The sequence below is a fragment of the Lampetra planeri genome, chromosome 36 (genome assembly GCF_965212315.1).
Source record: "Lampetra planeri chromosome 36, kcLamPlan1.2.h2, whole genome shotgun sequence".
In the NCBI taxonomy this organism is placed as follows: domain Eukaryota; kingdom Metazoa; phylum Chordata; class Hyperoartia; order Petromyzontiformes; family Petromyzontidae; genus Lampetra; species Lampetra planeri.
In genome coordinates, this window is record NC_136142.1 from 1,474,331 (window position 1) to 1,487,749 (window position 13,419).

General features: G+C 49.6%; 1 protein-coding gene across 6 annotated transcripts in view; it reads right to left on the reverse strand.

Moving 5' to 3' along the window:
- Nucleotides 1-13,419, reverse strand: part of ACOT7 (acyl-CoA thioesterase 7) — a 91,469-nt gene that overhangs the window by 64,821 nt on the left and 13,229 nt on the right. For all 6 annotated transcript variants that reach the window (XM_078611366.1, XM_078611368.1, XM_078611369.1 and 3 more), the window contains one exon: nucleotides 11,509-11,668. In XM_078611366.1, coding sequence (XP_078467492.1) covers nucleotides 11,509-11,668 — 160 coding nt within the window. The remainder of the gene's footprint in view (nucleotides 1-11,508; nucleotides 11,669-13,419) is intronic.

Here is a 13,419-nt window from a genome sequence, read left to right on the forward strand (position 1 = left end):
TGCTGTCTCCACAGGTGTGCGCCATACCACCGCATGGCTAAACCAGGTCAAAAGCAGGCAGCAGTGGAATTTCCACCAGGAGCTCAGGAACACCAACAGAGATACGACAATAGAAGGGAGTCTCATTTTACTTGATTTGGAATTGCAAACGTGGAATTTTGGCAGTATCTCTGCAAGGGGTACATCCAATTACCTCTGCGGCACTAACCCACTCGTATATATGCTCCACTTAGGTCTTCAACGCAATGAACTAAATGCTATGACTCACGCGGTGACAGTAACGGTGTACATACACGCGCACTAGAACTTCATTACGCAGACTTCAATTAAAGGAAACGGTAAATTATGCACCGGTATACTCTCGTTTCCAATTATTCCGTGTATTATTTAGAAACCTTGTCGGTCGTGCGGATGAATTGCAGTTCGCTTGGCTAGTTCTGCGATTAATTTTTCATAGACACTGTACGTAGTTGGGTCGTCAGCTAAAGGTGTTGGGGGGGGGGTCTGGATTGTGTGCGTGACGCCCTCCTGCAAGGAGGTATAGCCCTCCACAAGGCGGTACAGCAAGTAGGACATTGACTGGGCATGCGACGATTAATCCCAGCCAGCAATTCGGTGATTTGTCACTTGCGTTGCAAGCGATTGATTTTGGTACATCAGCTCGACGTGCGCACATCAAATCGCGTGTTGAACGTACACATTGTAGAAACGAGCACAGGCAGCCTTGGGTAGAAGGGATGGCAAACGGCTACAAAATTGATGCAGCAGATGCAGTTCAAACAAATGCCAAACACACACACAAACACCGAGAAAACAAGTGTCAATCCACAGTAAACTGCCACTAAACCCTGTGGAACTATAAACCACGTGTTGCTCGACTCAATACCCACGAGTAGCGGAGAAACTCATTAAATCTATACCCCCTTGACAGGGGGCGTACCCTGTTGGTGACCTGAAAAGGAAAGACCGATGTTAGCACAGATTAACGCGGGCTAGCAGATTGAGCCGGCGACTTGCCAGGGGGACTCCCTGCGGCACAGAGCGCCGGGAACGCCACTCACCGCATCACAACAATCACCGCAACAATGCTAAAGGGGGAAAACATTTAAATAAATGGGCTCTGTGTTTTTTTTCACCGGTGCTCAACGTTTTGCTACATTATTCCTCGTGTGATTGGCCTTATCGGTATCGTGATACAACACAAAGTGTCCATTAAGGAACCTGCGCAAAAAGCAGTGCACCACCATGTGCACCAGCTGGTCAACGGCCAGCATCAACCCCTTTGTGTGCGCGATTGAGAGAGAACAGCTCCCACAAACGGATTTCCACACGTCTCTCGAGATTCCTGTGGATCTGTCGGATCCTGCAGTAGCCAGTGCACCGTGAACAATCCTCCCCGGGGCTTACGGACCGGGCCGTGTCTTCCCGAGCCGTGGTCTATCCACTGCTGGCCATATCATGTGCCCGATCGCAGATAAATATGCATCTGGTGGCCGAGCTAAAGGAAAAGAGGAAGGAGATCACAATTCCCATCTGCATCTCTATGCGTCTAAGTGGGTTTACTATACGGCCCGTAGTTGTGGTTGCATGGCCACAATCGCTCTGCCGTGGCTCGTCTTTAATTTCCCACTTGAGACCCAGATACGAATGTAGAATTTCACCACCAGCGCCGGCTCAGAGCTCCGACTCTCCCGAGCCACCCGACGTGCGCTTCTAAGCGCCGTGCCTTTTTACGAGCACCCGCATCCACGCTTTACCGAGGCACGTACGTGATCGAACGCTCCTGGAACGCGACGTTAAACCCACCCAACTGGTACAAAAACTGAAACCTTTATACAAGGGATCATGTTTGCAATGACCACAACACAAGCAGTCAAAATCCAAACAAAAATAAACAACTCTGATAATGATATGCACTGTCCTTTAAGTTGATTGGTCCACACCCAAGACAGCTTTTCTTAGAGCCTAGTCTCCATTGGTGTTGGACCACATGACGCCAAAAGGAGTACAACTCAAAAACAGCGCACTATCAGAGTATTGAGAGCTCGGGGTAAGCATTTACACTATGAGACCTCCTTTACCAGTGGCAAAATATAGTAATAGGTTTTACCCTTTCAAAAAACCTATTACTATATTTTGCCACTGGTAAAGGAGATGTCTCATAGTGTTAAACCCACCGTGCGGCAGCATTGGGTTTAATGTCGCGGTTTGGGGACCGAGAAGGGGGGGGGGAGTGGCTCCGACGGCTAACGAATTCAACTCCGTTGGCAAGTGGCAATTTGCGCGGCGTGACTGATTGCGAGCACGGGAGGAGCCATTGAAGGAGATGAATACATTTTGAGAAGAGCGACCCCACAACCGCCCGCTGTCACGAGCACGGGTGCGCCGTCCACGTGACACAAAGTCACGATACAAAAGCAGCCATTTATTTAACATATCGTAGCGAGTCGTGTTCCGAAGCACACGCGCAAGTGAGGTTTAAAAAAATAAAAAAGTATATTTATTAGGGCACATTGCCTTCCTGTGCCCATTAAACGAACGGAAAGGAAGCTTCTGTTCAACTCTGGTTCACAGGTACAGGCCGAGTGCCGCCGTGCGAACGAACGGGACGCGCTTTTTCCCAACCGCATATCGGAGAATTCTCTCGCCAAAGTCTCGTTAATGAACCGCGTGGTGATTGTGCGAGGCGTGCAGGCAAGAACATCAAAATAGCATCGGGGGTCCTCTTGTGGGCCACTCACTGCCCGTGCCAACAGAGCCCAACGCGAGTGCAGGTCACACTCTGGATAGAGAGATTCTGCCAGCTGATAACGAGTTCTGGAATAACGTGGCACGATTCCACATCAAATTCACGCAAGCTTACAATACCGGTTTATGTAGGAGTGTAACGATATACCGCACTCCTCCCCCACCCACCCTACCACATCGATTGGGAAATCGATGAACTGTCAGGATTCAAGGTCACAATTAAGGATTAATTGTTGTTATATCACAGTTCAATTAAATTACTGTAACATTCACCGTAGATTTTTTTACATTTGAAATAATTTCAGTTTTATTATTCTGTGTACTGCAATAAAAAATACTTGGATGCGATCCAAAGCCTGACACTGCCGATGAGACACAGAACAACTGCTGCTGAAATGTTGCACTGCAAGACGGCCATGTGGCTTATGGCATGTGGAAAACATGCTTCAACTGTTTGGTGTGGAAGTACAGATATATGCGAAGGAGGCATCTCGTCTGCTTCATTGATTTAATTTGGCAGAATCTCCGTGACGACACAAATTTGTATTTTGTGATGCGTCTCCAGCAGGTGTGTTCCAACTCCAGCAGGTGTGTTCCAACTTGACCTCAGGCATTGCGGTGAATGCAGCGGTCTCTCGTGGCTGCACAGGTGCCTTCGTGACACACACAGGTGCTTTCGATGGATGTGCCGTGAGATTGAGAATCAATATTACTCGATGGATCGATGCATCTCTGAAACCGCAAGCCTTTTTTTGTTACAAAAATTTTCGTTATTTTATCTTAGGGGAAAGAACGAAAAACGTTGCACGCGTGTGCAGGGGAGCGCTTAGCGTATGTACAGTATATTTCTTCCAAGCCGTCAAGCGGCTTCATTAATTTATAGGCCACGAGACATTAACTGTAAGAAGTTTCAACCATTAATCAGTGTGACCTAGTTTCCACGAGCCTCATAAAAAGTTTAATTTTCGAAATTCTTTACAAATTTATGTTTTAAAATCTATTATAAAAATAAAATCCGCAGTAGAAAGGTAGGTCAGGTCAAGAGAGACAAACAAAATATATTTCTCAAATCGCATGGGGGGGAGGGAGGGGGGTTTGTTGAACTTTTACGTTCAATCAAGCCGCCACTGCGTAATTGCCTTTTCAGATAGCCATCACATCGGGCCTTGCAATGCCTTGACAGTTATTGCTATGGACAAACTGTGGCGCAAAACAATAAGAACAACACTTTGTTGGAATCAAAAGTTTCCTAAATGCCACCCCGACCTCCGCCACCTCCATCCTCCCCGCAGCGTAACAAATCAAAAACGCATCAATAATTTTCACAGAAATGGCCTCGTTTTAGGGCTTCGCACACTCGACGGAAAATAAAGCGAAAAACAGCGGGCGTACTTGACGACAACGCGTCGTTTGGAGAATGACAAAAACCAAAGGAAATTGTCATTTTTTTTTCGCCGCACCAAACGAGAGAAGCCTGGGGAGAGGCAACACAACACCCGACGGTGGCCGTCGCGGCGACGCGGCACCGCGACGCGGCACCGCGACGCGATCACCGTGGGAACCCGTCCCACGGTGGTCGCGTCGCCTGACATGTTGGCCATCGGACAACCTTAATTAAGTGCTTTTGGGTCATTCGCGGGGGCCAGATAATGGCGTGTAAAACAGCGGGTGGTGACAGGCCGTCATTAATAGTTACGGCTCGTGCACATATATATAAAAGATTGTACTCAAAATGAAATGTGTCGCGGACGCATCGCGGATGCATTAACGCACCGTCCGTGGGCCCGTCGAGGCGTCAGATATTTTTTCCACCGGTGCCAGTGCGAGTTTCTGTAAATTCGAGCAGTTATACTGCACAACAGCGACGGGCGCGACGCTGTGAGAAAAAACATTTGTATTCAGACTTTCCTGGATCTTGCCCCGAAGATGTTTGACTTACAGTTTCAAATAAAACGCCATATCTCGTTGCTAAATTTGGTTGCTAGGATTGTTCTTAAAATTACTGGCGAGCTCAAATACGACGGTAACAATCACCACGTTACAATTTCACTTGCTAGGCTGTGTCGGGTGGGTGGTGGAGGGTCTTCACAATATAAAATTTGACCAGATCACTACGTGGCCCCAGCCAACAAAGAAAACAATGACATCAATAATTTCAGGCGTTGGATATTGGAAATGTTTAGCACATCACAAAGCCGCACTGTATTTCACACACGTACGGGGCGAGGACAGATGGAGGGAGGAGTTTGGTTACATCCTGACGAGGGGGACTTGATGGCGTGCCGAGGCTTGTGGGTGCCATCGTGGCCACTTGGGATCCCTGACCCAGCCAGAGCCGCCACATGCCAGGCTAAGTGCAAATTGGGCATGCGATGCGTCACTAAACAAAAAGTTGGTTTCTTTAAACGGCTGGTTTAATTCCCCTACGGTGTGAGTGCCTGTGTGCGTGCGCGTGTCTTTTGATTTTCTCTCCGTTTTTTTCTTTCTTTTGGCCTAACGTCGTTTTAACCGTTGACTTTCAAGCCGGCCGGGAACATTCACAGGCAACTACCACTTGGGATCCCTGAACCCAGCCAGAGCCGCAACACACCGGGACAAGGGAAAATTGGGCATGTGACGTGCCATTAAACAAGAAGTTGTATTCTTTCAACAGCTGGTTCAATTCCCCGACTGTGCATGCGTGTGCTTGTGCCTTTTTGATTTTCCCTCCATTTTTCCTTCTGTTGGCCTAAAGTCGATTTCACTGTTGTCTTCAAGCCAACCGGGAATGTCGCAAATACGAGGAAAAGCGGGGGGCGGGAGAGACTAAAAATAACGGGGGGCTCGCACACCGCGACCCCGCCCACTGCGAACCCAACAACGCAGACAATTATAATCCGATTATTATTTATGAGCGTATGGTGCATGGGAAAACGAGGTGCGGGTGGGGGGAGACAGGGGAGGAGGGGGGGCATTGTCATAAAGGAAATCAAGGAAAGCCACCGGGTATACGCTAGGACCAACAACAGTGTGTACTGTATACGACAAGCATTACGTAATGGGCAGCGTATTATTATTCTGATGGCTTTTGATAGCCAAGGTGTCACTGTGCACCAAATCATAGCAACGTTATTATGTTGATTGCTAAACGCGCATCCAATCAGGCACGTAGAGGAGCGATGATTATCTTAGGTTGGTGCATATCGTGTGTTATCTGCTCGTGTACTCCCCGTCGCTACTCGAGGTGATATATTAACCAGAACGTTCAGTGGATTCATGTATGCGTTGAATCGCAAAGCCGGTGACGTGACACATGCTTAAACCCTATGGACAACTCTGTCTATATTTCAGTCTATGCTATGTTATATATTGTCGTTTATGTATGCGGGTGACAGTCTGCTGATCCTGATCTCAAAAATTCTGAGTTATTTGCTGGTCAAATGAGCAGAGGCAGTGCTCATCTCCTGGTCATAGCCCGGAGGCAGTAGCGTAAATTCCACATTCCCATGACGGGGGTGAGTATATCCATGGCACAGCCACTGTTGAATGCCCCATGAACTCATTTTATTGAACCACGAGGGAAGGATGGGCCAAGTCAACCCTAACCGGGATTTGAACTCGCGACCCTCCCATTGCCGCGTCGCTTGCTCTACCACCAAACCGTCTTCCCAGACATGCACGCATCACTAACTTTATATATATACACACACACATAGACGTGTCCCTGTTTAACTGCAAGGGCGCAATTTGCTTGTGAATCTAATTTCTGGCAAGAACGCGCGCGAACTGTTTCCGTGAACCGGTGACGGAGGCAACACGGCGAGGTGCCGCGTTCCGGCTGCCGAGTCAACAACCGAACCGGCGTCCCACACGTGGATCCATCGCTCCAACTGCAGCTACGCAGCGGTAATGCCCGCATCGCCATTCAACGCAGCCGGCCCATGCACGCAGCCACGTCCATCTATGAGAAAACGATTCGACAAAATGAAACTAAACTAAATATTTGCTTTTTAAAACCAGGTAAGGCCCACTGAGCTGTATAGATTTTTTCTAGAAGCGACCTGGCTATCACAAATGATAGCTGAACGAAGTGGCTTATCATCACATGGAAGTTTACGGCAAATACTCTATACGCATGTTTCGAAAATGTGGAGGGTAAAACCAGAGAAAAATCCACGCAGGCGTCACAGGGTCGGGATCGAACTGACGACCTCTTGGAAACCAGGCGAGGTAGTTAACATCTCGGCACCGTAACACGGAGGGTGTCGAACGCGTTCCGCGAGACCGCATTAGCGGGAACGCTGGCGAGCGTGGAGGAGCAGATAAACAAATCGACAGGGCGTCGTTCGTCGACGCACGGCGTGGACAGCTCAGCGCCGCTAACAATGTCAAAGCGGGGACGGCGCGTGGCACGACCCGTCGCGTCGCCCAGGGACTGGCGCGCACCGCCCATTGTCCGCAAGAGAAAGCCGTCGTGTGCCCGCTTCTCAATTACCGAGCCATAGCGCACATTGTTCTTCCTTCACCCGAATGCTCCCCCCAGAAATCTCATACGAATGAGATCCCCCTGGGAATTAAAAAAAATAAAATATAACTAGAGAGATGGAAGGAGCAGAGTTCGATTGCTGGGCGTGGCTAACACCCGTGGCGAGCATTATATCTGAACCGGTCCTAGACATACCCCTACCTGCCCCCCCCCCCCCCCATTTTCATGAACCCACACTGACTGCGTGAAGGATGGTCTTTGTATGCGGGTGACATGGAGTGGGGAGGCCATCATCCTGCAGGGGCTTCATCAAGGGATCTTTATGATCAAGCCTCTTCAGTTATTTTTTATAATATTTTATTGCTGCTACAAACTAATTTCAGTTTCTGTTAATCACACACGCAACGAGTAAACGCGGGAGACCAATACGTTAATGTTTTTTCTGAGGCGATGGCTCTTTTGTTTCCATGACAACCACTGGGAAAGTCAAGGCAACCTGGGTAATGATATTTAACACCTGGAATAATCTCGGGTGTCGCGTCTCCGTAGCTGCCATGCACTTGTTGTGTGCGTGTGTTTTATTGTCGTGCAGTGACTTAAATGCATACCATTAACGCCAAGCAGCGATGGGTTATAACAATTATAATTCCCATTAAACAAAGCAAGGGGCTGAAGGTCACTGGCTCATCAATTAATGGACAGACTTGCTGATGTGTTTGAGGGGCAACCGTGTGGGGGAAATGAGGATTCTGCAACATGCGAGTCGGCTCACGGCTGCGTTCGTTGCCTCTAAGTTGCGGTTCACAAATCCTCGTTGAGCCAGCGCAGGGCCCCATGGTACGGGTTGTTTTCCACTGCCAATCTGCAGTGCCGAGCCAGAACCAGAGCCGTGCTCTGCCGGCATCGCGGTGCAGATACTGGGCTTTCCTTCCCAATACTTTCGTGCTCTGATCGTGTTTTTGCATTGTTTGTTGTTGTAAACTTTCTGACCTGCCCCGAATGGACACCTGTGAAAAAAAAAAAACTCCAAAAGCTCATTGGATTTCTCCAGGATAAATAAAGATTGCGATTGCTGTAAAAATTGCTATCTTGGCTGGCCATATGATACGCCAACGTCCATCTGTCGCAAAAACGGCCGAGTGCTTAACGTATCGTGTTCCCGCGTACTAACCCACGCCCCTCTCCATGTCTAGAGTTGAGTGATACATTTGACGACGCCGCTTTTAGAATCCATATTGGAGTCGCGTATCACTTTAGCGTTCACGTTCGCCATCCGAGACCACTCAAGAGCCGCCATGATGTAACGAGAAATGGTTCTCTCATTTCAGAGTGCGGTGCGCCATGGAATAAGCAAGTTGCAGGTGGAAAACTGAAATTGTAATGTTTAGCGTTTCCGTCAATCTGGAGGTGATCTGCTCGAGCTGATTTAAACATTTAGTTTCACAATCTTTTCTGTTCTTCATGCGATACAGTTGTTTTGTTCCAATTTCTTTTTACACTTCGTTGCTGTATTTTATTTTATTTGTTTTGCTTCGGTCTCTTGAGTTCCCACCGCCTGGTTCAACAAAATGAGGTTGTGGAACTTTTAAAAACACTCAAATAAGGAATTGGCCAAACATTCTAGGAATTATTCTCCCATAAAAGGAGCCCTGGGGCCGCAGTGACTTTCCCGAAAGTATTATTATGAATTACTTAAACATTCGCGACAATACACTCAAATTGCAGCTGGTTAGCTCAGTTGAGTCAAAATAATGAGAGGTAACGTTTTTTCCCTGTACCACGCGAGTCACGTGTTAATTTAGAACACTTTACTGTGCTTTATTTCAGAATGTGCTAAGGGTATGTTGAAAACTGCATCGAGTGAAATTGCCAAAAAAGTAGTCAAAGAACCTCACTTTAGCCTTCATCAAACTGTTGGGCCAAGTGCTGTTAGCGAGCACCTATGAAGGCTGGCACGGGGGGTGGGTGGCCAGCACCAGGCCCGGCCAGTGCTGATGATTCACACACTGCACCAGGTACGCAATTCAGGCCGAGTCGACCTAGGGGAGGCCCAGGACCTGACCAGATGCTACTCATCACCGATGCTAGCCATGACCAGGAATCTATCTCAGGTTGTTGGGTTTGCAAAGCGAGTGATGCGCCAACTGCTGCGCCACCGCTCCCTGCACACAAGCGCGTGAACCCATGCTGCCGAAGCCAAGCGGTAAAGCAGAACGGAAGGTATTAATCTGGGCACAGCGCAGAGAGAGAGAGGGCAGGTGTAGAGGGAGACGGGGCAGCGGCAGCCAAATAGCATGCAGATGTCAAAAGAACGGGCGGGGATCAGTGCGGTAGACATGCACTTGTCAAGATCCTGCGGTTTAAAGCCACGCGTACGTGGACAGAACAATAATTTAACGGACATGCAAGAAACCTACTTTCTGTACTGCCCCTGTATGTGGTTGTCTCGTCCACGTGGTATTAAATACATCATTTGCATTTTTCCTAATATTACGTCCAAGCTCCACAGTCCTTTGGATATGAAGAGATTTTCAGCTCATGAATCAGTGTTTTTACATGCGGGAGAAAAAATGCACGTGCGAGGGGGCAACACTTTATCCCATACAGAAGGGACAGATGATGGTATTCCCCACTTTGTTTTACCGTCTTCTCCCAGCAACTCAGGTTACGCGCACCTTGACATCCATAGGAAGGGAGTCTCACACCACTTGTGACGATTCACCAACACTCGTTTTTTCCATAGTGCTGGCTTACAGGCCACGTGCATAGACACTACCACCTGGCAACCACAAGTTCAACAGCCCAGTTCAATCACGTGCGGCTGTTGTTCTTGTTGTTTAAACACTGCGTGCACATATGCGGGCACTAAGTATAAAATACGAATGTGCAACGACAATTTGCACCGATTGATATCCCGGCCCACGTATGCGTGTGCCGCGCTGCCCAGCCTGCTGGCGCAGCTCGGCACACCAAGCGCGGCACACCGAGCGCGGCACACCGAGCGCGGCACACCGAGCGCGGCACACCGAGCGCGGCACACCGAGCGCGGCACACCGAGCGCGGCACACCGAGCGCTGCACACCGAGCGCGGCACACCGAGCGCGGCACACCGAGCGCGGCACACCGAGCGCGGCACACCGAGCGCGGCACACCGAGCGCGGCACACCGAGCGCGGCACACCGAGCGCGGCACACCGAGCGCGGCACACCGAGCGCGGCACACCGAGCGCGGCACACCGAACGCGGCACACCGAGCGCCGCCCACTCGTCCTCGACACCGACGGGCCGCCGCGGCGCTACTCCGGCACACAGCCGGCATGCGGGGGGGCAGGGGGCGGCATTTTCAAGAAATCAAACGAACAGGAGACAAGCACCCATCATCCCAGCCGAAAGAGCCCAATGCTTTTAGGAGGCCCCGATTACACCCCCATGCAGCCACCATTCACAGGAGTGCTCCTCGCCTTGTTATATTTCACCTTTATTTCACTTGACGCAATTTTCCTTTGACCTTTTTTTGTGTCGTTCCTCCTCCCTTGCTGCAGGAGTGCTTTTGATCGTGAAGCTCTTTTGGTGACAAAAAAAATAATAAGCTGCTCGGGGCTTTCAAGACCGCAGCGGCGTGGCCGCGATGATTGAATGAGCGCGGCGTCACGATGCGCTCACGGCTTTGGTGGCCGCGTGGCCGAGTCGCAGAGCGTGCCGTCGGCGTGCGCGCGCCTCGGCTCGCTCGTGGCGTGGTGGTCAGCGCACTGCGCCACCGAACCAGGCGTGGTCAGTGGCGAGCGACATGCAAACCCGTACTTGGGCCTCCCGGAGGTCGGCTCAGCCGTAAATGAGTACCTCGTGCGGTGCGTAAAAATGGCTGCACTGGGGAGCAAAAGGTGGCCAGGGGAGGCTGTGGCCAAACCGTCCAATCTATGTTCTGTCGTGTGGTGGTGGTGGTGTAAAGCCGTGGTATAAAATATTAGTGAGTGGTAGTATAGAGTAGTGGTGTAGAGTGGTGTTATAGAGTGTTGAGCATAGGGGAAACTGAGAGGCTCTGCCATGCGCATTCGTGGTCGGGCCGTGCGTTGCCCGGCACGACGCCCGACACTGCACACCACGCGCTGGGGAGGTTCATCAGGAACCGAATCGATATCGAGCTCCCGTCGCGTGGAGCGAAACACGTCGGGACATCGTGCGAAGAAAACAACACACGGTACGATCCCGACACGCGTCGGAGCGACATACGCGCACAACCACAAAAAACACACGCGCGCTCGCGAAACGTTGGGAAGATCGTTGGGATGCGCTTACCGTTGAGCAGATTCTCGGCCGTCACCAACGCCTGCACCTCCACCGAGTGCTTCGAAGTGTAGGTGATGTGCGTCGCCACGTGCGCCACCTCCCCGATCAGGATGGGCGACAGGAAGTCCGTGCGCTCCACACGTGCCAACGCCGCCACGCAGTTCTCGTGCTGGCAAAGACGGGCACGGGCAGAGTCGTGATCGTTACTTCCGCAACTCGGCAGTTACCGTCGACGCGTTTGCCTGCGTCACCGTCACCTTCGCGATCGTCTCGACGTCATCAGCGCCATGACCAATAATCGTTTACCTTTGCAGTGACCGGCGTAATCGCCGTCATCTGTGCCGCTATCACAATCATCGTCGTCGTCGTCGTCATCCGTGACCTGCCGCCCACTCTCAGCAATCATCTCAGTCGTCATCATAGTAACAACACCTTCATTCCTCATCATCACCACCTTCATTCCTGTCATTTGTCACCTACATCTTCATCACTGTCATTGCAATCATCGTCACTACCAGAACACATCATCACCATCGTTATCTTAGTTATCGTGAACACATTGCGAACGCTTTGTCATCGTGAACACGTCACCCATTACCTGTAATATAAAATTGAAAGTGGCTGGAAACTAAGCATGTTTAAAATAGATGCATACTCTTTGGTTCTTTCGGCAGAGACACGTAGGTAGAAAAAAGAATAAATCACGACGTTTCGATCGCAACACAAGCAACGATCGAAACGTCGTGATTTATTATATTTTCTACCTATGTGACTTACCAAAAGAACCAAAGAGTATGGGTTCCTGCAGTCACAAAAGCTTCAAATAAAAATAGATGCATACGTTAATTAGCATAGCAAAGGCTAAATTAATTGCAATAGCATATACCATTTCATAAATGCTACTCGATTATTCAATTGCCCTTGACAATTAATTCGTAACAACACACACACACGGACGCGAGTAAAGCGGCATTTTTAATTGTATTCACCATTTTATTCCATTACGTTATGCTCATTAGGAATGCACTTTCGTTCACAATCGCCAATTAATCTAATCAGTCTCTATCGAGGCACCGTCAGCTCCGGCGTGAACGCTAGCACCCAGCGTGCGCGCCGCTGTGCCGTGGCGAGCCACCGACAATCGACACTTACGACCCAGTTGGTCAACCCCACCCCTAACCCTGTCCTGGCCCTAACCTTAGCGATTGGGACACCACCACTCCCTCCCAGGGAAATCCATTGGCCAAAACGCGAGTGGCAATAATTCACAGGATGGAAGGTCCCCGTTAGGTCGTTTGCACTCCAGACAAGGACGGCTCGCGCAGCTCACATTATGCTGCTCGGCCGATGTACACGGAGCTCGCGGTACGTGATTTAGATATATGACGGGGGGGAAGGGGGGGCATTAAAGTCCCGTGTGTGGAAAAGCATCATTATCCGTTGGCAATCGTTCTCTTTTTAATGCAGCGTCTCAAGTGAGCCCCCGCTTGGCTAACTCGAGTGGCGTTCAGGTTAATTCGATCCCTAATCCGATTCTTGTTAAACCGTCAAAACCGTTGTAGCAAAACTCAGCATAATACATCATAACCAGCCAATGTAACACTTCGTTGATGAAGATTACATCGTGAATCTAACAATTAATTGAGTAATTCTAATAATAGGTTAATTGTTAATTTAAACTAATAGAACGCACGGAATAGAATAAGCAAACCTGAACATGTGGGACGGACGATACAAACGAGACAAAAAAAAAGAATAGATTTTTTAATTAAAAACCGTTACCACCAATTCATCAGAGTGCTGCGAGCAGACCGAATCTGTACGTGCCTACATCATAACAATCCAGCCACGGCAACACGAGGATGCGGTTCTCTTTTCAATCTGTGTCGACACCTAGCGGCAGAAGGAAACACTGCGAGT